Genomic DNA, 25063 nt, shown 5'->3' on the forward strand with positions numbered 1-25063 from the left:
GAAGATGTTATAAGGGTGTTTGTGGAGATGAGAATTTGTCATGGGCTCACATACATAATACAGAAATATTGGAGAGATTTGTCTACAATGGCTAGCATACCACAAGAGACAAGTGGTACCTACCTAGTGCATTTTAACAAGGACACATTGACTCCTACTCGATCAAACAGCTTCAAGAGGTTCCTAAAGCTATCAGATTCTGCTGCACATTCTTTGTAATTGAACTATGTAATATTTCTTGGTTATTAATGGAAGGGAGCTACCCCCTTCAGTAGCATATATATATAAAAGCTTACTATCACTAAGTTCATTCAGATTCCAATCCAGATAACACCTAACATTATCTATTATACCTATATAATTTGACCCTAGAGTAATTTAATATTAAAATAATATTAATTTTACAAGCTTTGAAAAATGCTAATAAATGTCTTGCGCAGAGTAGCCGGAAAATCCTCTTTCCCTCCTTGGGCACACGTATCCCTGTATCCAAAACGGATACGTATCTGATACAACTCGAATACACGTAGGATAATGTACCCATGCATGCCCAAAAAACCTTAATTTCCAACCGTGCCAAATACTATGTGATTTGATTTTTTCAAAATTTGACATAAATCTTCTTAATTTAATTTAACAAAACTTCACTCATACATTTTTTTAAAAAAAAATTGGCATAAACAAAACCTACATCAAATGAGAATTATCTTCCAATGCAACTCTACTATTTTTGCATATTGTAAATTGTTAAATCAACGTATAATTATTTATGTAGCAATTATATGTCTATATTGCTTTTGAAGTAATGAAAATCTCCTCTAATAACTTGGAAAATTGTGTTAAATATGTGTATGAGTTTTTTATGAATGTCGTATCCAGTCGTATCCATATTGGGGGTCTTGAGAAATGGCCATATCCGTATCCAATACCGTATCCGTATTTGTATCCGTATCTGTATCTGTGTCCATGCAACTTTGGTCTTGTGTAAATGGAATCACAATAGTCTCGAGCTAATGGCCAGGCAGGATTATGAATCAGATAAAAAATATGACTATTGATCACTGGCTTTATAAAGAACAAAAAAGATAAAAACATGTTAAATATTTGAAAAGGTTTTTGAAGTTACACTGTACTGCAAATGCCCCATCTCTACCCATGCTACCCATTGTAATGTATTCCATGGCAATACCCTGGACTGCTACTTGTCAACCAACCCTTCGTTCTCTTTTAATAGGTGAGAAAATCACATGAGCAAGCAAACTGAGGATTAATGGCCACATTTTTCCTCAGCAATATGCTCTGTGAATTCTTATATCCATCTATTGATCTTTGCATTTTGAGCATTATCCCTGTCTATGAGCAAGCAAAATGAACGAATGGAGCAAAAATTGACATTATTAAAAAAAAGTTTTAAACAGTGATAGTGCAGAGGGGTATTAAGACATATCTGGGATGATTTGGTGCTCCCCTAGCATACCCAAATGGGGCATCCCCAAGATGTCTTTTTTTTCTAAAATTTCAGCAACGAGGGGGGAGGGCATGTTCTATCCCTATCCCCACATCTCAAGCGCATTTGCTTTTAGGGGAATACCTTAAAAACAATGGAGACACATCCGCCAGGGAACACTGTAAAAAATTTGACCTGAGTCCATGCATTATAGTTTACATTCTAGGGCTTGTGTCACATTATGTGAATAAATATATTCTAGGGTGTCACCAACAGTACTTAGTGTTCTTGCATTCTATGTTCTTCACAATTTCATTTTTTTCTTGTTCTTCAACATTTGCTTTTGGGTGTGCTATATTCCTGCTAAGAGAATATATGAACTCAATACTTTAACCTCCTAGAGTTGTGATCTTACATTGGCATGCTTTTGGGTGTTCTCTATTTCTGCCTAGAGGAAATATATGAACAACACTTAACTACCTAGAATTGTGATCTTACATTGAAATTTGCATTTGTTATTTCATCATAAAAACCATTACAATTTACTCTCAGTTATATTAAATCTTGATTTTAAAAGTATTCACTAACAGTTAAAAGAACAAAGATGAGAAGCTTCGTAAACCAGCACCAAACAAAAAAAATTGTATAATAATATTTGACAGTATGCAATTAAACATAGAATAGATGCATCATTATTGCTTCCTGCATGCATGATTAAGAGTAGGAAAACATGATCTGCATACAAAAGGCTCCTGTCAAATTTTAGCATTCTAGGTGTCGCGAGATGAGTTCAAACCTTTTATCCCCTCATTCATTACCAAAAGAATGCACTGGCATATTTTACATAATTAGCAGAAACGTTGTAGTGCACAAATGTCCACTCCAATCTGCATCATCTTTTTGAGGTGGCAGTCTCCTCTTTACGAATGGCCAAACATTATTTTTTTAAGGTTCCAAAATTGCTTTCACATACATCAAGGTATGCATCCATATAAAACAGGTTGCTCAACCAGCCACTATGTTCAAGGGTTTATGATCTCATGGATCAATGACTCTATCCACTCATGTTTATCATTGCCATAGAAGCAGAAAACCATAAGAATAATAGAAATACTTTTTCTTCGTCAATTATGCCACAAGCAAAAATATTCTCAATGTGACTGACTGTAAATGCAGTGAATGCCATTAAAATGTTCATCAAATGGCCAAGAGATCTCTTTATTTGATAAGAAAGTATGGATCAAAATCTTGACACCAGGAACCACTCTTCAAATCCTGTAGATCCTTTGACCCAAGGTTGATGGTCAGTTGATTCTCATAAGCTTGAAGCATTTTTATATAGAGATTTAAAATGAGAGGATTTGAAAGCAATGGAATCATCAATTCAGTAAGTTCAGTAAAGCTGCAAAGCAATTCCCTCTGACAATTATTTTGAGATGAATTGTGATGTTCCTTCCCATGCGGATGACATGCAAAGGTATAAAGTCCCAGAAGACAGGGATATATAACCTTAAATACATCCTGGTGATTACCTATGCCACCCACCCAGCTCATACTGCACTCTAAGGCTATACAATGCTTGACAAATGATATTATCTTAGACAAATATTTCATCCTCCATTTGTGGATTGATAGATGCATTTCTTCTCTACTATTCACATGGGTAGTTTCCACCATAGTGGGACAAATTATTTTGGTACCTTGAAGGTCAGATTCCAATACTTGGTCATTAAGAAGCCTCTGCAAATGCAAACAACAAAGCTGAGAGGTCAGAAGTCTTTCTTCATGATGGTTATCAAGTTCTTTGTCAAATAATCTGCGGACCATGTCCCCACTTTTTTTCATCCCAATGATATGATCTTCTGAACCAAGCACCCAATTAGCAAGACAATAAAAATATACTGGCCAGTGAGTAAAGCTCAATGTCAGAAAATCAAAGCATAACTCAAGCACTCTTTCAACTTGGGCAGGCACAATGTTCTTCACATTGCTATAGCTACATGGTGCGGAACTCATAGATCTTACTACTGCAACAGCAAGCCTCTGTCTCAGGTTGATATCTTCATCTTCCAGGAGCTTAATACATGTGAACCATGCATCCAGAATGGTTCTGGCAAACAAGTCCAGCCTTTCTAACTGATCTATACTTTCCTCATAAGTGGTCATAGAGAAGCTTGTCTGAAGAGGTGGTCTCTTATTGGATATTCTTGAGCCTATCCAGCTAACCTCTTCCAGGAGTCCAGAGGCTACAATACCCTCTGCAGTTGCATTCCTCATGTTTACAGATTCACATGGATCACTGTATTTCTTCATTATTACACTCCAAGAACAAATGCACTCATAGGTTTTTCTCCACTGGTCTGACTTCTCACACTGTTCAGCATGGTTTTTCACTTCACTGAGTAAAATCTCTGACACAAGTGAAGATTTAACATATTTGCTGACTTGCTTAATACAGACTCCAAGGCACAGGATCAATGTTTCTTCTATCTTTTCATGCCTTGCAGTTCCCTGAATTTTCACAAGCTTAGACCAGAAATCCAAGACAGCTTGATGATCCATCCAGCAAAGATTATTTTGATAACAGACGAAAAGAACTTGGAGAGTGTGGCGGAGACATTTAGGATTTGTCTCCAATTCTAGTCGCTCTAATAAAGTGGCTTGCAAATTAGCTTGGAGCCACTGATGGATACTATCAACAAATGTACCAAATCCTTCATTGACAGTCTTTGACTCGAGAGATTTGATAAATTGATAAAGCATCTTTAATGAAATCAGCCTGACTTCATATGTAGAATCAGATAAGCAGCCTTTTAACCTTTCAAGGAAACTTGAAGAATCTTCATATCTGGATGCCAAATTTGAAGACTCAAAGTTATAGCAAGAAGGTAAACTGTTTGGAATTAAACTATGCATACTAGTATCTGCTCCTGAACCTTCTGCACATAAGATTGGATGCTTCATCATCATCGTATTAAAATATAATGCAACTGCCTGCTGACGAAGATCTATTCTTGTAGAATCATAAATATCAGATTGGAGCACACCAGAAACATCTAAACATTCAGAGCTAAAATATATAAGCATACTTTGGATTTTCTTGATATGACTGCTTGCAGGACAAGTTCCTGCAATTTTAAGCAAGTCTTCTAAAACCTGCAGATAGACAGCAGTGACCATAGGACAAGAACAAAGCTTGTTACTGCCAAGCCCTGAGCAACTTTCAAGTGCTGGAAGCAATGCATTGACAATCTCATCTTTCTTAACCACATCTGGTATAATCATACAGTTATTACTTAGAAGAGAATCAATTTGTAGCAGTATTCCATGAATGGAATTGAAAGAAATAGACTGCCTGTTCAATGGGGGTACATTATCAAAATTCAGAGTCGTCCTCGGACCAGAATTCCCAAGCTCCCTGTGCCCCATTTGGATATCTGCTTTGGGCAATCCACTGGCAATATCTAACAAGATATTCAACAAATTCTCCCCAGATACTAATGGCACTAAAGCTTTTGATGCAAGAATACGAACTCTTAAGTTGCACTGAGTTGCACATCTTCTGATATAAGGCATGAAGACAGAAGGATTCAACCAATCTTCAGTTCCACTGCTGATTATGGAAGGCTTCAGTCGAGAGAGAATGATTAAAACAGGAACCAAGCTTGGATGCAAGCTTTTTCCCAGCTTATTGTATCTCCAATTTTGGGAGACGCCTTCTTCTAGCTGCTTTGTTGCATTATGTAGCTCCTTTAGAAGGAAAGGATGTAATGTTGGATACCTTCAAAATACAAAACAAATTATCATAGCATTAACTGTTAACTGAAATCAAGTACCAAAGAGCAGTTGATTAAATAACCACCTAGATTCCTTAAAAAAAGGAAGGGAATCTCACATAGTTTAAAAAGAGGCATTCAGAGAACAGAAACAAATCAGTAACACTGAAAGCTTTAAACAAGATTACATCTATTCAGAATCTATCATTTGACACTTCATTGTCAAGAGTCAAGATGTTCTCCTGAGACAGACTACATATATATCTTGATGTAAAGTTTCAAACTGAATGGGCCAAATATGTATGAAATAATCAGTAGAATGTATGAGAAATACCTGTGGAAGAATTCAAACCCAGTCATGGCACGACGTGCCGATTCTTGTTTATGGTCATTTAGAAAACCAATCATACGATGAACCAAAGCAGTAAAGGCAAGAGTGGCACTATTTCGCACTTCCCAATAATGAGAAGAAAATGAGCATATTGCAATTATAAGAACTTCTGCACAGAAGCCTGAAGTATCTGTGGACAGATTTTTATCATGAAAAGCAACCTTTAGTGCATTAAATGCATGTACTGTGGGCACCACACCTTCATCTCGCTGCTTAGAAAAGTTTTGAGATTCTTCAGCTACCATATGTCTTATGTCAGGCTGAGGTAGCAAAGGTACAGATTCTGTACTCCATGATTTATCTTCCTCATCCAATCTTGGTGGATCACAATTTGAGACACAACTTCTGCAAAGATTACCTGATTTTGACAAAAAAGACTTTGCAAGATCAATCAACCACCTCATTGCTGAAGGAAGAAGCTTTTTGGGCGTGCCTTCTGGCTCTGAAAGAAAAAATGCAATAAATGCAGCTGGAATCCCAGCACTCCTCCTCAACAGGTCATCAACAGTTTGACCCTTTGCAATTGTCCTTTCCATAAGTTGTTTCATCCATGTTTCAGGCATCTGATTTAACCTGATATTTAAAATCATGAGAAAATCACAAGAACATCCATAATCCAAGGAAAATAGAGTAGTCAGTTCACTTCATAAAAACAAGGCTCTACAGCAAATATTTTATGAGAAGAGAATGATGTTGAAGTTGTAATTGTATTTTTTACTTTCAACCAAAAATAAATCTAAGAGAATCGCAATTATATGTATGTATGTATGCATGGATGCATGCATGCATGTATGTATGAATGTATTATTTTTTTGTATGTATGTATGTATTATTTTTCCTTTGTGGTATGTAAGGGTTCTGTTGCCGGTTACTTCATAACTAAAACAGGTAAGGAAGTCCTAAGCTCAACAAAGAGACCAAAACTCCTCTCATCTTAGGATTTCAGTGAAACACCAATGCACATGTTGCACACTACCCACATAGGGCTCACAAAATTAATCCAAGGGTTACACAAACACAACAAATGCAAAATTAACCTTGTTGTCTGGCAAACAACAATAGTCCACCACCTATTCAATCAATCTGAACCACACATGTTGCTACCATTTGTGATTCAAGCACAGTAGTGGTAAGTCAAATTTGGCAAGTATAGATTGCTAGGCTAAAGACCAAGAGTTCAAGATTTCATGAAAATCTATCTGTCAAGACAGTATGCCTCATCCAATATCTTTTACCAATCATTGGCTTCCAATAAACAATAAAATAAACAATAAAACATTCATAACCACATAAAATAGGGGTTGGCACTGGTACGGGAGACAAGGATGTACCAGTACATGATTTTCAAGAAAAGTTGGAGATAGGTACTTGAAGACAGAATAACAAAATATATATAATTTAAATTTAGAAAAAAAAACGATACAATGGACATGCAACTCAAAAGAATGTAAAAGGCAAATGCTTAAGAAATAAAAAATTAACATTTTAAAGCATAGTAGAAAACATCTTTCTTGGGAATAAATCAGCAAACCAAAAGATAAAGGCTTCTTTAATTAATTCAGAAAAAAATGGGTTAGAGTTAGGACTGGGATTAGGAAATATCAGAACATTTGCCATAGAAATATAAGAAAAAAACTAGAAACCCTAAATTTTTTTACCAATAAATGATGGAAAATTGTGATTTTATTGTAGCTAGCATTTTTCTCCAGATTTTGCAAGTCAAAGACTTGCTGACCAGATTTTTTATTGAAATCAAAAAATTTGAATTAAAAAAATCAGGATTAGTCCTGAGCTAAGTTGCCAGATTCTGCAAAAAATCCCACAGGTCCTGGTTCGGTTCGCACCAAATACTGGTCCGTTACAAATTCTCCCCAAATTCTGTCAGGGTTCGATTTTGGCCCAGCAAATTCTCTCAGAGGAACCCTGGCCGAATTTTGACGTATTTTGGACGAATTTCAGTGCCAGCGGCAGAACCCGGGAAGAATCTAGGTGAAAAAGACATTTTTTAAAACTTTTTTAAAGTTTTTTTTTTGCCTAATTTAGTCTATTCGACCCTCCAACCCTAAATTAGACCACTAAAAAGGTCAAATAGGTAAAACCTATCTCATTTGTGCATTTGTGAATGAAAAACAAAACTCGTTGGCTCCATTTCTAAACTTTCTTGTTTGTTTGCCATAGCTGAAGGAGTGTTGAAGGGTGATAGTTGCATGCTCTGAGCTGGTTTGTGAGTTATTCCTATGTAGTTGCAAGTGTTGAGAACTCCTCAAAGACATTGAAGAGGAAGATTTCACCAAAAGAGGTAGGTTTTTGTTGATTTTGTTTGTTTTTTAAATTTTTCTTTACATAGTTTTACAAAATGAAATGATTTCTCTAGTTCTACTTTTATTTTATTTTTTCATTTTGGTTTGTGGCTTTGTATGTTGTTTAATGTTTATAGATTCAACATTCATAGAATGGCAAGTGCTTCTAGCACTAGGAACTCCCGGTTCTAAACAGAGCCAGGCTCTCCACTATGGAAATATGTGGAACTGGTTCAACAACTACCAAGTGGAGGAGGTTTCCTTTGGATTTGCAGCCATTGCAAAGAGGAATATAAAAGCTCTTATAGTAGAGTGAAAGCACATTTGTGCTTTATCCCTCAAAAAGGCATCAAGTTTTGTCCAGGCAAGCCAAAAGTTCCAAGGCAGCCTGCACCTAAAACCTTGCTTGCAAACTCTATTGTACTAAAATCATAGAAACGGGACTCAGACTCGGCGCGGACTCGGCAAGGGTGATTCGACTCGGGACTCGGACTCGGTGCGGACTCCGCAAGGGTGACTCGACTCAGGACTCGGGACTCAGATCGGCCAGGACTCGGCAAAGTGAAAAACCCACGAAATTTAGCGATTTTTAAGGATTTAAATTTTGTTTCATGCACCCTTTATTAAACAAACCTTAAATACACAATAACATCATCAAATAGTAGTTAATTTGATCACATACACATGTATACATCGATCACATTAGTATAAACACAAATTGTCGCTGAAGGAAATAGCAACCAGTAACCATAGATATATAAATAGTGTCAAATGTAAAAATATTACAAAACTCATGGAATATGAGATCCATGACATCAAAATTCAAATGTTCCAGTTCCACACATATATCAAAAGTAAAACAACTACAAGTCTATGACTCAGAGGAGCCTGGGTCCTTCCTACAAAGGCGTCTAATCCATGACTCGCCATGACTCTACCATGACTCGCCATGACTCGTCGAGTCCAGGTCCGAGCCACCCAGGACTCACCGAGGGTCACTCGGCCCATGACTCGTCGAGTTTTGGCGAGTCATGGCGAGTCACGGAACTCTGACTAAAATGTATTGAAGAGCAAAGACAAGCAGATGAAGCAGTTGGGAATGTAGTTACTCATACTTTGGAAAGGTCTAGAAGTAAAAAAGCAACAAAGGCCTCTATGTCTTCAACTTCCAATGAACAATCCGTAGAGGCCATCCGTTCTTGAATCTTCCTGAACAACCGGTGACAAATAAAAGAGCAAAGGGGCCCTTGGAAATGTCATTTCAAAATGAGGCTAGAGACATTGCCGAGGAAGACATAGGTAGATGCATCTATGCAAATGGATTGGCATTTAATGTTGTTCGCTCACCGTATTGGCAAAAAATGGTGAAATCAATTAATGAGGCTCCAAGGGGGTTCAAGGGCCGTGCGCACAACTTTATTGGACAAAGAGGTGAAAAATGTAGAGAATTCATTGAAGCCTATTAGGGATTCATGGATTGAAACAGGTGTGTCCATAGTATCAGATGGATGGAAAGATGCAAGAAATCGCCCTTTGGTCAATGTTCTTGCAGTGTCCACCAGAGGTGCAATGTTTTTGAGAGCAGTGGATTGTGAAGGGCAAGTGAAGGACGGTCCATTCATTGCAAACATTCTTTTCCAAGCCATTGAGCAAGTTGGCCCTCAAAATGTTGTTCAAGTGATAACAGACAATGCAAAAAATTGTAGGGCTGCCGGGTTATTGGTTGAAGAGCGTTATAAACACATTTTTTGGACACCTTGTGCTGTCCACTCACTCAACCTAATGCTGCAAAAAAATTGGCAATAAAATTGAGTGGATCAAAAAAATGTATGGTGATGCCCAAGAGATCCATATGTTCATCACGAATCACCATATGTCACAAGCCATATTTAGACAATTCTCGAGATTGGAGCTCTTGAAGGTAAGTTAAATTATTTAAAATTTAAATATGTTTTAGACTTTAGTTTAGTATTTACTATTTAGTAAACTTTCAAAGTTTTAAATTTTTATTTTGATTTATAATTTATTATTGGTTTTGATTTTGAAAAAGGTTGTCGAGACCCATTTTGCCTCCAACACTATTGTTCTGAGACGTCTTGTGAAGGTTAAAGAGGCATTGTCTAGAATGGTAACCAGTGCTAATTGGAGCATATGGAGGCAATCTAGTGGTACAAGGGGAGCTGCCATTAAGGCAATGATACTAGATGACTCTTGGTGGGATCTTGCTGAGTACCTCCTGAGATTTACTGAGCCCATATTGAGCATGATCCGATACACTGACATGGATAGGCCTTGCTTGGGTGAGGTATATGATGGCATTGACTCCATGATTGAGGATATGAAAACAATCATAAATGAGAAAGACCAAGATACTAAAGAAAAATTCTTCAAGGAAATACAAAAAATCATGGTGGAGAGATGGAACAAAATGACTACCCCTTTGCATCTCCTTGCCTTTGCATTGAGCCCCAAATACTATAGTCGGGAGGTCCTCAATAAGAGTAGCACTAGAGTTGCCCCATATAGAGATCATGAAGTTTCTATTGGGTACAAGGCAGCCCTTCGTAGACTCTTTCCAGATTCATTACGGGCTGTGGTGAGGGCTGAAGTCATGAGTTTCACAAGCACGGATGATTGCGGTATTGAGGCTCTTGAAGACAAGGCAAATGTTGATGCTCATAAATGGTGGTACTACCATGGAGAAATATACCAGAACCTACAACCATTGCCATCAAAGTTTTGTCACAAGTAAGCTCTTAACTCTTAAGGTTCTAATTTCTAATTTCTTCATTCTTAAAATTTGTATTCAATGATTCATAGAATCATAACTGTAACTCTTAACTCTGATTTCAAAATTGAAAATCTTGATAAGTTGCTAGTTCATCATCATCCGAGAGGAATTGGAGCACATACTCCTTCATCCACTCAATAAAACGCAATAAACTACATTCCAAGAAGGCGGAAGACTTGGTCTATGTGCATTCAAACTTGAGGCTCCTAACACACAAAGACAATACCTACAAACAAGGGGAGGCAAAGCATTGGGATGTTGAACCAGAGCATGCAAAGTTGGATGATTCAATTGCCCACCTTAATGCACTTGGAGTTGATGATGATGATGATGAGCTACTTAGTGATCATGAGGCTGCTCCCGAGGCTGAGATTGCTAGTACCACTGCCAGTGGCATTGTTTGTGCTTCTAATTTGCCACAGGAGGATGATGATGATATGTTTGATAACTTTTGATGATATTTGATCAGTGATGGCTGATTGTTAATGTTGACATTATTATTTTTGAACATAAACATTGATATGGTGGTCTATTTTGGCATTTTGCTATGTTATTTGTCATTTGGACTAAAAGTCTACAACATTGATATATATGGTGGTGTATTTTGCTATTTATTTGCTGCTGCATATATGTATATATTTTTATTTTTTTATTTCTATATGTTTTTGTACGGCCGAACCCAAAGTGAACCAGAATCTCGAACCAGAATCCGAACCGGCAACTTAGGTCCTAAGAAGTGATTGATCGCAATTAGATATGGACTTCTGAAACTATATTTTGAAATATTGAAAATAGATGTGAACAAAGGGAAAGATAAATTATATTGATATTTGATAATCATCATCATAGTATAAACTACTATAAACAATTAGATTTTCAACCATAATCACTTGGATATTGCAAATAGAAACTATGAGAAGAATGACATTATTTTAAACACATTGCATAGGAGTCCTTGGAGATGACTATTTTTTCAATCAATTGATAAAACTTAATTACATTTACATGTCTTAAGCCTCATTATAGTATGTGTTGAGTGTTTCTAAGACAAACTATGTATGTTTTTTGTATCAACATTTCGGATTGCACTCAGCAATCCATCATTAGAAAGAGGAAAAGTAAAGATTTGGGTTGCAGACAAAGTCTTTAAAAGAGGGGCTAGCAAGGACAGAACCGGAAAGCAAGGAACAAATGTGAGGATGGATGAGGAGAGAGAACAAAAATTAAGAACAAATGATATTTATAAAATGGATTAATTAATATTTGATAAAGTGAGAAACATATTAATATTAGAAAAAATTATGCAACCCATAAGAAAAAAATTTCTTTACATTATAGTTTTTCTTTGTATTATTACGTCTTTGGAATTTGATATGAAAAATTTCTGCAACAAATAAACATATAATTTTTTATGAAAAATATAGAAAATTACAAGTCTCTTAGTGTATTTAATAATTTATTCTGTTTTTTAAGCTTTTGTCAACCACATATAAGCATTATAAAAAACCCCAATGTATATTATGTGATATATCTTAGAAACATCTAATACAAAATTCCCATTTTTCAAGGATGCTTCTTAAAAGGAAGCTAAGGTGCAGAAAACGCTTCGTAACGCTAATCTAGTGGGGGAGACGGTGCAAATTTTCTTTACAAAATCTTCTATTACAGAATCAAAAACACATTCACAAGTAGATAATAAACATGCATAAAGATGAACACAAGATATATCGTGGGGAAAACCCTTTCAAGTGAAAAACCCCACACTCCAAAAGCACAGTACTTTGTATTCCAATAAAGAAATTCTTACAATACAAATCAGCACTTAGCTTCTTCAACAACAGTCTACAACTACAACCCACAACCTGGATTGATTCCGGCAACATAACACTTCACTTGAAAACTTAACATAACTACAACTCTCCAAGGATACCTTTTATAAAGAAATACAACTCAAGAGGAAGCTTCTAGATGAAGTTACAAGATGGGGCCGTGCAAAGCATTTGGCCCTATTTTTCGGCCACCAAAAAGTATGCAAATGACACATGTACACCTCCAAATGACTCCCCATTCAAACCTCCTAAGTTGGGCACCCAAAATTTACTATTTGGAGGTATGACAAATGCTCTTACGCATCTTACAACCATCATAACTTACAACACTTACAGCTGTAAGAGAACCCGTCATAAATTACTAATATTAGCTTATTCTCTTACAACTTGTCATAACCCAACTTGGGCACCCACCTTCTCCATGCAAATGTATCTCCTGCCACTTGTCCAATATGTCATAGAATCTATCATAGGCTAACACTTGTCAAGATCCTCAAAGTGGGAAGCCTACCTCCACAAGTGCAACATATGTGTCATATAGTCATCGCCAAGTAGGATGCCACCAAGCCTGTGGGTCCCACTAGATGACTAGACATTTGTAGGCAAATAATAAATAAATACAAAATCAATGTTAGGATTTGCAAAGGTTGAGACATCTTAATCCCAACATTCTCCCAATTGTCGAAGACCTTTCAAATAACCCATAGATCAACTATAGGAGGCCGAGAGGCCCATAGAACTAGAACACCATCTAAACTTTTATGTGCTCACTGGTTTTGTCAATGCATCTGCAACATTCGTCAAAGTGTCAACCTTCTCCAATTTTACCTTCCCATCCTCTACCATATCTCGAACAAAATGAAATTGAACATCAATGTGTGTAAATGTAAATAGACTGTGATGACTTTCAGAACAATCAGAATTCTGAGACAATGAATTTATACTGTTTTTGTTTGATATGAAGAAATATAAAACTGATTTTTATGTCTTATCAGTTTGCCTCTGTAGATACGAAGACCAAGCAATTATATGTATTCTCCCTTTCACCGCATGTATCGTACTTATTATCTTATTCAATAATGGGAGGCGGATATATATCTTTTGTCTTCATTGGATCGTGCCTCCACAGGGGGTCGCGATCCTATGTGGAACCACGTGGTTCCACATAGGGTCGTGACCCCTGTGTGGAGCCACGATCCTTCTACACCGGTAGAATTACTTTAGTTAGTTTAATACTAACTTAATTAAATCCCAATAAATCGCAAGTAACATAAAATTGAATTTCTGGGTGCTAATAATCAGATTACGATTTTGTTTAGAGTTACGACTGAGACTAATTTTAACACTCCCTCTAGTCTTAGGAGTATAGATCTAAAACTTAATTTAGCTCAACACTAATCTCAAGATAATTACATCACCTAGGTGTGAAGAATCATCCTGTGATTCTAAGGATATACTCACTTTGATATCCAATTTTAAGTATCAGCCTATGATACTAAGGATATACTCACTTTGATATCCTTGTTTTAAGTATCAGCCTATGATACTAAGGATATACTCACTTTGATATCATTGTTATAGTATGTGCACTGACATTAATCCGCTTACATAATGTCTACTATAACTTATCATATTACTGATATTCAAATTGTCTGATTTTCAGTTTATATGATCTTCCAAACATTTATAAGATCGTCACCTTACAATGTTAAAATACAAGTGTTCATTAACTAAAGAATCGTCATCCTTTAGGAATGAACACAAGGAAAGGTTACATACTTCATATACTCAAATATATGACCAAGAAGTTTACATTATTTTAGACATCAATTATATTTTAACCATACCAAGATACCTTAGCTGATCCTAAGCTGAAACAACATCTTGAAGTGCTCTTCCTGTCTATCACGCTTCCAGCCCAGTCTGAATCAGAGTATCCATGTAGGTTCAATGCAGTGTGTTCATAAAGCAGTCCATAGTCCAAGGTACCTTGTAGATATCTCAATATATGCTTTACTGCAACCAAATGTATTTCTTTGGGTTCAACCATGTGTTGGCTGAGTGCATTTACTGCATAACATATATCAGGTCTGGTATTGACTAGGTACATTAATGATCCAATAATCTGTCTGTATAATGTTGAATCTGCAAATTTGGAATCTGCTATAGCTTCTTTTAGTTTATGTAGGTTTGTTTCCATAGGAGATGACATTGGCTTACAATTCATCATTCCAAATCTCTTCAGAATGTCAATGGTATATTTACCTTGATTTAGATAAATACCATTTGGTTTTTGCCATACTTCTAATCCAAGGAAATAATGGAGTAGACCTAAATCCTTCATCTCAAACTCTGAAGCTAGTTCCTGTTTGCATTTTGCAATGAGATGATCTTTGCCTGTAATTAATAAGTCATCTACATATAATATGAGTATCAACATTTCACCTTTGATTATTTTGAAATACAGATTTGGATCAGCAATGTTCTTAGAGAAACCTATCTCTAATAAGTAACTGTCAATTCTTTCGTACCATGCTCTGGGAGCTTGTTTTAATCCATACAGTGCTTTCTCTAACTTGCATACATGTGTTTTAGCATTATTTACCTCAAATCCCTCAGGTTGCTCTAGATATACTTCTTCTTCAATTGTTCCATTCAAAAATGCAGTTTTTACATCCATTTGATGAACTTTCCATCCTTTAGATGTTGCTATAGCCAGGATTGTTCTGACAGAAGTGTATCGTGCAACAGGTGCAAATGTTTCTTCATAGTCAATTCCTTCTGTGAGAAGCCTCGAGCAACAAATCTTGCCTTATGTTTTTCTATACTGCCATCAGCAGCATGCTTAATTTTAAAGAGCCATTTAGAAGATACAACTGATTTTCCTTTAGGTCTAGGCACAATTTTCCACACATCATTCTTTAAGATAGATTGATATTCCTCTATCATGGCATCCTTCCATACTTGTTGTTTAAGAGCCTCTCTGGCACTTGAAGGTTCAGCATTTATGAGGTCTATCATTAGAGTAACATAGCTAGAAAGCTTTGAAGGTCTTTTGCTTTCTCTAGCTGTTCCTCTAGGTGCTGCAAAGGATTCTGCTTCCTGTACTGTTTTAGTGGCCCATAGTGGTCTCTTCCTGGGATTCTCTGTTGTAGTGTTCTCAAGTTCCAAGGTGTTATCCTCAAGATGCTCCCTCTGAGTTTCAGAAAGAGAATCTTCTTCCAAATTAATGGAATTAGTTGGGATTTCAAGTGTGATGGAACTCCTTGTTTTGTTAATAGCTATATCTTCCTCAAATATGACATCTCTGCTTAATTCTATTTGTCTTTGACCAGGGATGAATATTCGGTAGGCTTTAGATGTTTCACTATATCCTACAAAAATCCCTTTTTGTCCAGTAGGTTCTAATTTAGTTCTTTTCTCCTTAGGTACATGAATATAAACAGGACATCCAAATATTTTGAGATGGCTAATATCAGGTTTAATTCCAGTAAAGACTTCTTCAGGAGTTTTGTCACCAATATGAGAGTGAGGACATATGTTTTGAATGTATACAGTGGTATTAGTGGCTTCTCCCCAAAGTGCAATTTCTAGGTTTTGATCTAACAACATAGCTCTTGCCGCTTCTACTATTGTTCTATTTTTTCTTTCAGCAACCCCGTTTTGTTGAGGATTGTAAGGTACAGTGAACTCCCTCTAAATCCCAACATCTTTACAAAACTCTTTAAACACTTCTGATGTGTATTCCCTACCATTGTCAGTCCTAAGAGTTTTGATTTTCCAACCAGAGTGATTTTCTGTAATAGATTTGAACTCTTTAAATTTGCTAAGAATGTCTTCAGATTCTTTACTTTTAAGGAAATAAATCCAAGTTTTCCTCGAAAAATCGTCTACAAAGATTACATAGTATAATGCGTTTCCTAGTGATGGTTCAGACATAGGCCCACATAAGTCAGAGTGAACTAGTTCTAGTACCCCTTTAGTTTTTCTAGAACTGCAAGGAAAAGAGCTTTTAGTGTTTTTCCCTAGTGCACATCCTTTACAAACATCTGAATGAATTGGCTTTAGTTTAGGTAGTCCTGTGACTAATTTCTCCATAGAGGGTAGAGCACGAAAATGTAAGTGCCCTAGTCTTCTATGCCAAAGTTCTGCTTGATCTATGACTTCATGAAGTAAGGTTTGATTTGGCTCATTACACAATTCATATAGGTGCCCTTGTCTGTAACCAATCACTTGTGCTCTTTTGAAGGTGGTTGTTTTTGGCCATGCCATTACCTTTCCTTCTATGAATGAGACTCTATATCCGTCGTCCTCAAGTGCAGAGATAGAGACTAAGTTCCTTTTGATGCTTGGTACAAATAGTACCCCGGTGAGTTGGATTGAGATTCCAGACTTCAGTCTAATTGTACATGTCCAGACACCCTTTATAGGATGTGCAGAGTCATCCCCTATTGTTACCTCTTCATTTGATCCCTTTTCCATTGAGTCTAGTAATTCCCTGAATCCGGTGACATGTCTTGACGATCCACAGTCTATCACCCAAGTGTTAGACTTGTTTGAAGCTTGACTTGATAGTGCTGAATATAATACAAACTTCTCAGATTCAAGTTTTGTGTTCCTCTCTACTTTGGCGAATGATGCCTGCTGTTTTACTTTATCAGGACAGTTAAATGACATATGTCTGTACTGATCACATCTATGACATTGGATTTTTGACATGTCTTTCTTATGAAAGCTTTTCCCATGATGGGATTTTCTCTTCTTGAAGTTTCTCTTCTTGCCTTCCTTATGGGAGTCGGTATTCAGAATGTGGAGGTCTTCATCTTTAGTTTTGTGATTTCCCCCTTTCATTTGCCTTGATTCTTCAAGGAGACAGTCATCCCTTAGTCGATCAAATTCTGTGAATTTATCCCTTGCATTTATGCCTTGTTTGAATGATTCCCAAGATTCAGGTAATCTGTCTAGGGTAATCATTGATAGTTCTTGCTTCTCGACATGATAATCAAGTTTTTGCAGTTGATCTCTGAGTGAACCTATCCTCATGAAGTATGAGTTTATTGTTTCACCTTTATTTATACTTATGTGGTTCAACTGTCTTTTTAGAGCTAGGGTTTTGCTTGGATTGTTTATTTCATACATCCTTTCAAGGGTTTTGAACATTTCATATGCGTTGTCATATTTTAATATAAGTGGTATTATGTGATCCCTTACTGCATCTATCACGATTTTTACAGCTTTATCATTTCCTTCATTCCATACAGTTTTCTCAGGTTCGTCTACAAGTTCAGGCTTGTCTTCTTTTATGAATTTGATTACTTTGTTCTCTTTTAACACTATCATAATTCTGACTTTCCAAGCCAAAAAATTTGCTGCTCCTTCGAGTCTGTCCTCGAATTTGATTGTGTTCGCCATTTTAGAACTCTTCAATTTTGTAAACTTCGCTTTCAGTCTATTCGGATCTTTAAGTAGTTAGGCTCTGATACCATGTACATGTAAATAGACTGTGATGACTTTCAAAACAATCAGAACTCTGAGACAATGAATTTATACTGTTATTGTTTGATATGAAGAAATATAAAACTGATTTTTATGTCTTATCAGTTTGCCTCTGTAGATACGAAGACCAAGCAATTATATGTATTCTCCCTTTCACCGCATGTATCATACTTACTATCTTATTCAATAATGGGAGGCGGATATATATCTTTTGTCTTCATAGGATCGTGCCTCCACAGGGGGTCGCGATCCTATGTGGAACCACGTGGTTCCACATAGGGTCGTGACCCCTGTGTGGAGCCACGATCCTTCTACACCGGCGGAATTACTTTAAACCAAACATCACATTTAGCAAACTAATATGTTAGTTTAATACTAACTTAATTAAATCCCAATAAATCGCAAGTAACATAAAATCGAATTTCTGGGTGCTAATAATCAGATTACGATTTTGTTTAGAGTTACGACTGAGACTAATTTTAACAATGTGCTTTGTTCTGGCATGGAAAGTCGAAATTTTTGCTAAGCAAATAGCACTCTGACTGTCACAACAGATAGTAATCAATCCTGCATCAAACCCAATATCTAAACACAACCGTCTAAGCCAAATGGCTTTCTTACAAGCATGAATAGCTGCCATATACTTTGCTTCCATCATGGACAAAGCAACTACAGCTTGTCGCTTACTCATCCAACTAATAGCACCACCATTCATAGTAAAGACATAACCACTGGTGGATCTTCTATTGTTAATATCTCCTGCCCAATTTGAATCCACATAGCCACGAATACTTACAGAATGTCGAGGTCCAGGAGGATAACCATGATAACACAAGCAATACTCAAAAGTACCCCTCAAATATCTGAACACTCTCTTAACTGCATCCCAATGCATCGGTTCAAGATTAGCCATATATCGACTCAAGACTCCCACTACTTGGGCAATGTTTGGTCTTGTACAGGCCATAGCATACATGAGACTGACAACCGCACCTGCATATGGTACATTGGCCATGTCCTCCACCTCAATAGGATATTTTGGACAATCCTCCACAGATTTTGTTCCCAATGTAATAGGAACTATCATGGATCTACAAGTTGTCATGCTGAATCTCTCCAACACTGAATTCACATACTTACTTTGGCTTCACCAAAGCTTTTTGTTAGATCTCTCTCTTCTAATCTCCATTTCCAAAATGTACCTAGCTGCACCTAAACCTTTCGTCTCAAACTGTGCTAACAACTAGGACTTCAAGTTCGAAATTAAATATCCATTCCCAAACAGCAACATATCTTTCAAATATAATGCAATAATGAGAATGCAATCATTATCAGTTTTGAAGTAAACACAATGATCAAATTTAGACCTCTAAAATCCCAAACTCAACACATAGGTATCAAACTTTTGGTACCACATCCTAGGAGATTGTTTCAAACCATACAAAGACTTTTTCAACTTGCAAACCAGGTTTTCTTTACCTTTCACTACGAAATGCTCTAGCTGTGACATATAAATCTCTTCCTCCAAATCACCATGAAGGAATGTTGTCTTCACATCCATTTGCTCAATTTCCCAATCATGAACTATAGCAAGTGATAACAAGAACCGAACGGATGTCAGCATTGCAACAGGAGAGAAAATCACACCATAATCTATTCTTTGAACCTGGGAATACCCCTTCACAACCAACTGTGCACACTACCATCAAGACCCATTTTTTTCTTGAACACCCATTTGCATCCTGCGGGCTTACATCCTTTAGGCAAAGGTACCAAATCCCAAGTATTGTTCTTCTTCAAAGATGACATCTCATCATTCATGGCTTCCATCCAAGAATCTGCATCATGCGTACCCATGGCCTCTCTAACAATCCTAGGCTCATCAGTGTTAGCAATCAAAGCAAAAATACAACTTGAATCTAACAATGAATAACCAAACCTTTCTGGTGAATACCCATATCTACTAGGTTGTCGCCTATCACAAGTAGATCTCCTCAAAGGCTAAGTTTGAGGATCTTCATCTTCTTCTAAACTTTCAAAGCTGCTAGAGCTCTCCTCATCATCAGGTCCACCAAGAGCTCATAGTTCTTCTTTCTCATGGATAGAAGGAATCTGAACTACCTCCTTATTCTGTTTCTCCTCTTTCTTTGGTTGTAGCTCAATAGTGGAAGGTTTCATCTCTCTAAAAATAACACTTCTACCATAGATAACCTTCTCTGTCACTAGATCCCAAAGCTTGTACCCTTTTACACCGACACCATAACTGATAAAGATACACTTCACTGCCTTGTTCTCCAACTTAGATCTCTTTTCACTCGGAACATGAGCATAAGCTTCACAACCAAATACTTTGAGATGTCTCACCGAGGGCTTCTTTCTTGACCACACCTCCATAGGTGTCTTATCAACGAGTGTTGACGTAAGAGATTTGTTTACCAGATAGCAGGCAATGGCTACTACTTCAACCCAAAACTTTTGTTCGAGGCCAGCACCACTAAGCATACTCCCAGCCCTCTCCATCAACATCCTGTTCATCTTCTCTGCAAGTCCATTTTGTTGAGGGCTGTATGGAGTTGTCTTATGCCTCTCAATCCCATGATCCTTACAGGACCTGTCCAAATCTACTGAGAAAAACTCACCACCATTGTCAATCCTCAAACATTTAATCTTTCTACTAGTCTGATTCTCAACAAGAGCCTTAAACTCCTTAAAACGACTAAAAACTTCAGATTTTCTTTTGAGAAAATAAACAAATGTCCTACTGTAATCATCAATGAATGATACAAAATACATAGATTTTGAATTCGAAGAAACATTAACAGGACCAAAAACATCATAATGTATCATGTCCAACAACCCAAAAGATTTGTGAGAACTAAAGTAAAACTGAACACGATTTTGTTTACCATAGATGCAGTGTTCATAGAAATCGAACTCAAGATTACAATCATCAAGCCCCTCAACGAGACATTTATTTTTCAAGGTTTTGAGGCCCTTCTCATCAAAGTGACCAAGTCTTTGGTGCCATAACATTGTCTTCTCTGCTGGGAGTTTCATATCCAAAGCATTGGCACCCTTAGGTACCCAGAAGGCATGCCCAACAAATGTAGAAGCAACAATCCTCTTCACAACTCGATCTAATGGTAAGGATGAAGAATCTAAGACCCTCTTCTTGGACTCCACAGAAGCACTATTACACTGTACAGTGCATGCATCTAGCTTATACAAGGTACCTATCCAAACACCCTTAACAAGCACCATAGAACCTCTTGTCATCTTACATCCACCTTGCGAGAAAACAGCCTGCACACCCACATCACTCAACTTACTTACAGAGAATAGATTCCATGCCAAACCCAAGATGTGCATTACACCATCGATCCCCTTCACTCTGCCATTAGGGAATCTAATTGACTCTTCCACGGTCAACAACCTTCAAATGAAAGTCATCACCGAGATACACCTTTCCACCAACATATTCTTCATACTTTGAAAACCAACCCCAATGTGAGGTCATGTGAAAAGATGCACCCGAATCTATCAACCAAACAACTTTCGATGCATGTGTTGACAAGGCTGCAACAAATGCTTCACTGTCATCTTGATAAGATTTGTCTAAATCTAAATCAGAGGGTCTCTTCTTTTTTTCCTCCTTACATACTTTACGGAAATGACCGATTTTGCCGCAGTTCCAACACTTTGCCTTGGACTTTCCAGGAGACTTAGATCTCCCACGAGATTTGGATCTGCCTCTTTCATCTTTCTTGTCCTTCCTCTTGCCTTTATCTTTTGATCTACCATGAACTACAAGAGCCTCCTTAGTTGACTAAGAAGTCTTCCTCCACATCTCTTCAGAAAGAAACAATGCTACCACCTCATCCATCTTGAACTTGGTGGTTGTACTCCCAAAAGCCATAACAAGGTGGTCCCATGAATCAGGCAAAGAACACAATAGAAGCATGCAATGATCCTCCTCAATCTTGTCACCAACAGAACCCAACTGAGCAACAACCATATTGAAAGCATTGAGATGATCAGCAATGGATCCTCCATCTTCCATCTTTAAAGAATACATCTTTCTCAAAAAAAGCTTGTTTACTAGGGATTTAGCCTAATAAACATCTCCAAGCTTCTTCCAAAGATCTTTCACAGTCTTATCTTCATAGACATTCAACAGAACAGAGTCTGCTAAACAAAGCCTTATGAGGCCCTTAGCTTTTCGATCCATCGTATCCCAATCTTGCGTTGTGTTCTAGGATTTTGTTCCAAATATTGTCACCCATAGATATCTATCCACGAGCATATCCTCTATTTTCAACTTCCAAAGTTCGAAGTTGCTACCATTAAACTTCATATCAACCTTTGCGGATGTGCTTGCCATTTTCTTCCTACAACAAGGTTTTGAAAATACTCCGCAAAAGCTCCCACACAAATTGAGATCAGTACAAAAAACCCGCTACCCAACGGAACCAAAACTGGCTAGGCTCTGATACCAATTGAAAGGAAGATAACGTGCGAAAAACGCTTCCTATTCTAATCTAGTAGGGGAGAATGCAAATTTTCTTTAAAAATCTTCTATAACAAGATCAAAAACACACTCACGGGTAGATAATAAACATGCATAAAGATAAACACAATGAACACAAGATATATCGTGGGGGAAACCCTTTCGAGTAAAAAACCCCACACTCCAAAAGCACAAGACTTTGTATTCTAGTAAACAATTTGTTACAATACAATATCAGCACTTAGCTTCTTCAACAGGAGTCTACAATTACAATCCACAACTTAGATTAATTCTGGTAGCATAACACTTCCCTGAAAACTTAACATAACTACAACAATCCAAGGCTACCTTTTATAGAGAAATACAACTCAAGAGGAAGCTTCTAGATGAAATTACAAGATGGGGTCGTGCAAAGCTTTGGCCCTATTTTTCGGCCACCAAAAAGTATGCAAATGACACATGTACACCTCCAAATGACTCCCCATTCAAACCTCCAAATGACTCCCCATTCAAACCTCCTAAGTTGGGCACCCAAAATTTACTATTTGGAGGTATGACAAATGCTCTCACACATCTTACAACCATCATAACTTACAACACTTACAGTTGTAAGAGAATCTGTCATAAATGACTAATATTAGCTTATTCTCTTACAACTTGTCATAACCCAACTTGGGCACCCACCTTCTCCATGCAAAAAGTATCTCCTGCCACTTGTCCAATATGTCATAGAATCTATCATAGGCTGACACTTGTCAAGATCCTCAAAGTGGGAAGCCTACCTCCACATGTGCAACATATGTGTCATACAGTCATCACCAAGTAGGATGCCACCAAGCCTGTGGATCCTGTTGATGTGTTTTTTACACACATGTGAACACAGAATAAAATACCCAAAAGTATCTTATCCTCTATTGAACAAAGCTTCTCAAATGCTAAAGATTGGCCTAAGGATCACTTGAGACAACTCCAAGGTTCATAAATGTCAAGTCTTGATGTGTGGATAAGCACAGTTGGTTGATGTGATTATGCTGGAATCACAAAGGGACTTACGTTGAATTGTCGAATGCTTGAATCACTAGAACTTGATCATCTGATGTTGCAATTTGGTGATGCTTTTTGATCCTAAACTAGCTTGAATTGAAAAAATGGCAAAAGATGAAGGGTTGAGAGAGTCTATTCTAAGGCCTAGAATGTAAGAAGATGAGTGAATGATCCAAAGGCCTAGAATGCAAGAAGATGAGTGAATGATCCAATGGAATCCTACTGAGCGAGGTCTCACCATCAAACTGAACAATTTGACACAAGCTCCGTGCAATCTTCTAAGGACATTTCAAAGATGTTCAAATCATTATCATCAAACATTGATCACCATTCAAGTTAATGCATAAACCATGGATGCATAACAATTGGAAGTTAAGCTCGTATCATTCTAGTTGACCATGCAAGGCGCACTCACAATCAGCAAGAGGCTAGTGGTATGGACTAAACTAATTCCACATAAATGCATTCAACGAATTCTCCCATTCAATCTAATCAACATGAAACAAAATGAGAAGTAGAACCATGAGGCTTGTTGAAATAACAAATTTCACCACAACTTCAATGAAAAGAGTATCTCATTTACAAGTCATGACAACAATTCTTCCTTCTCCTAATCTACTCTAACTTCTATTCTATCTTCTATTCTATTCTTCTTCTACTAACTATTAACCTTTACAAATGAAGAGCCTGAGCCTTTTATAATGCTCTCAATACAATCCAATGGCTTAGATCAATTTGAGATCAATGGCCGAGATTTTACAATGAAAACACTAATTAGGGTTTGTTACAACAAACTCAATTCTAGCCAATGAAATAATTACAACACTTTGGCATGACCAATAGATAATAAGGGTAGGTACCTCGAAGTTTGTGCCATCATGGGTGAATCATGTACATTGCATCTAGACAGGCTGACGTGGAACTTCTCTGATTGGCGAGTGGTGACTGGGATGATGACTAGGATTCCACTTCAATTCACTTGTAGGCTTGATAGATCATCATGAAGGAATATTTCTTGATACTCAACATTATCCAGCTTCAGCAATGATGATGATGATGATCTTCTAACTTTGATTAACTCTTCTGAAACTATCCTCTTGAGGGCTTCAATCATGGAGGTGCAAGGTATAGATCTTGTCTTCCTCTTAGTTTTGAAGTATTTGATGTTGCTTTGGGACGAATTCTTCATGGCACAACTGTTTTTCTACTTTAGAATTCCTCCTTTGTGACTCCTTTCATGTTGTTGGTGTTGTGGATCATGTCTTTGTGTAAGTGAATACTTCTTGTGTAATCACGTCCGTGTGCTTGTTTATGAAGTTCCCTTGAGGATATCTTCCTTGTATCTTAACCTTGATGTTGAAATTTGATCCTTGAGCAACTTGTTTCAATCCTCCTCCAATGTGATCCCCTTGATTTCTTTCTTCATCTCCTGCAAAACAAACAAATGAGCATCAAACACACATGATATACCTTCTATATAAT

General features: G+C 37.1%; 1 protein-coding gene across 2 annotated transcripts in view; it reads right to left on the bottom strand.

Annotated features, from left to right (window-relative positions):
- Window positions 1-2066: 2066 nt before the first annotated feature.
- Window positions 2067-25063, bottom strand: part of LOC131039444 (uncharacterized) — a 74975-nt gene continuing 51978 nt past the window's right edge. For both annotated transcript variants that reach the window (XM_057972222.2, XM_057972221.2), the window contains 2 exons: window positions 5558-6187; window positions 2067-5228 (listed from right to left, as the gene is read on the bottom strand). In XM_057972222.2, coding sequence (XP_057828205.2) covers window positions 2666-5228; window positions 5558-6187 — 3193 coding nt within the window. In that variant the 3' untranslated portion in view covers window positions 2067-2665. The remainder of the gene's footprint in view (window positions 5229-5557; window positions 6188-25063) is intronic.

This window comes from Cryptomeria japonica, chromosome 10 (assembly GCF_030272615.1).
Source record: "Cryptomeria japonica chromosome 10, Sugi_1.0, whole genome shotgun sequence".
Taxonomy (NCBI): domain Eukaryota; kingdom Viridiplantae; phylum Streptophyta; class Pinopsida; order Cupressales; family Cupressaceae; genus Cryptomeria; species Cryptomeria japonica.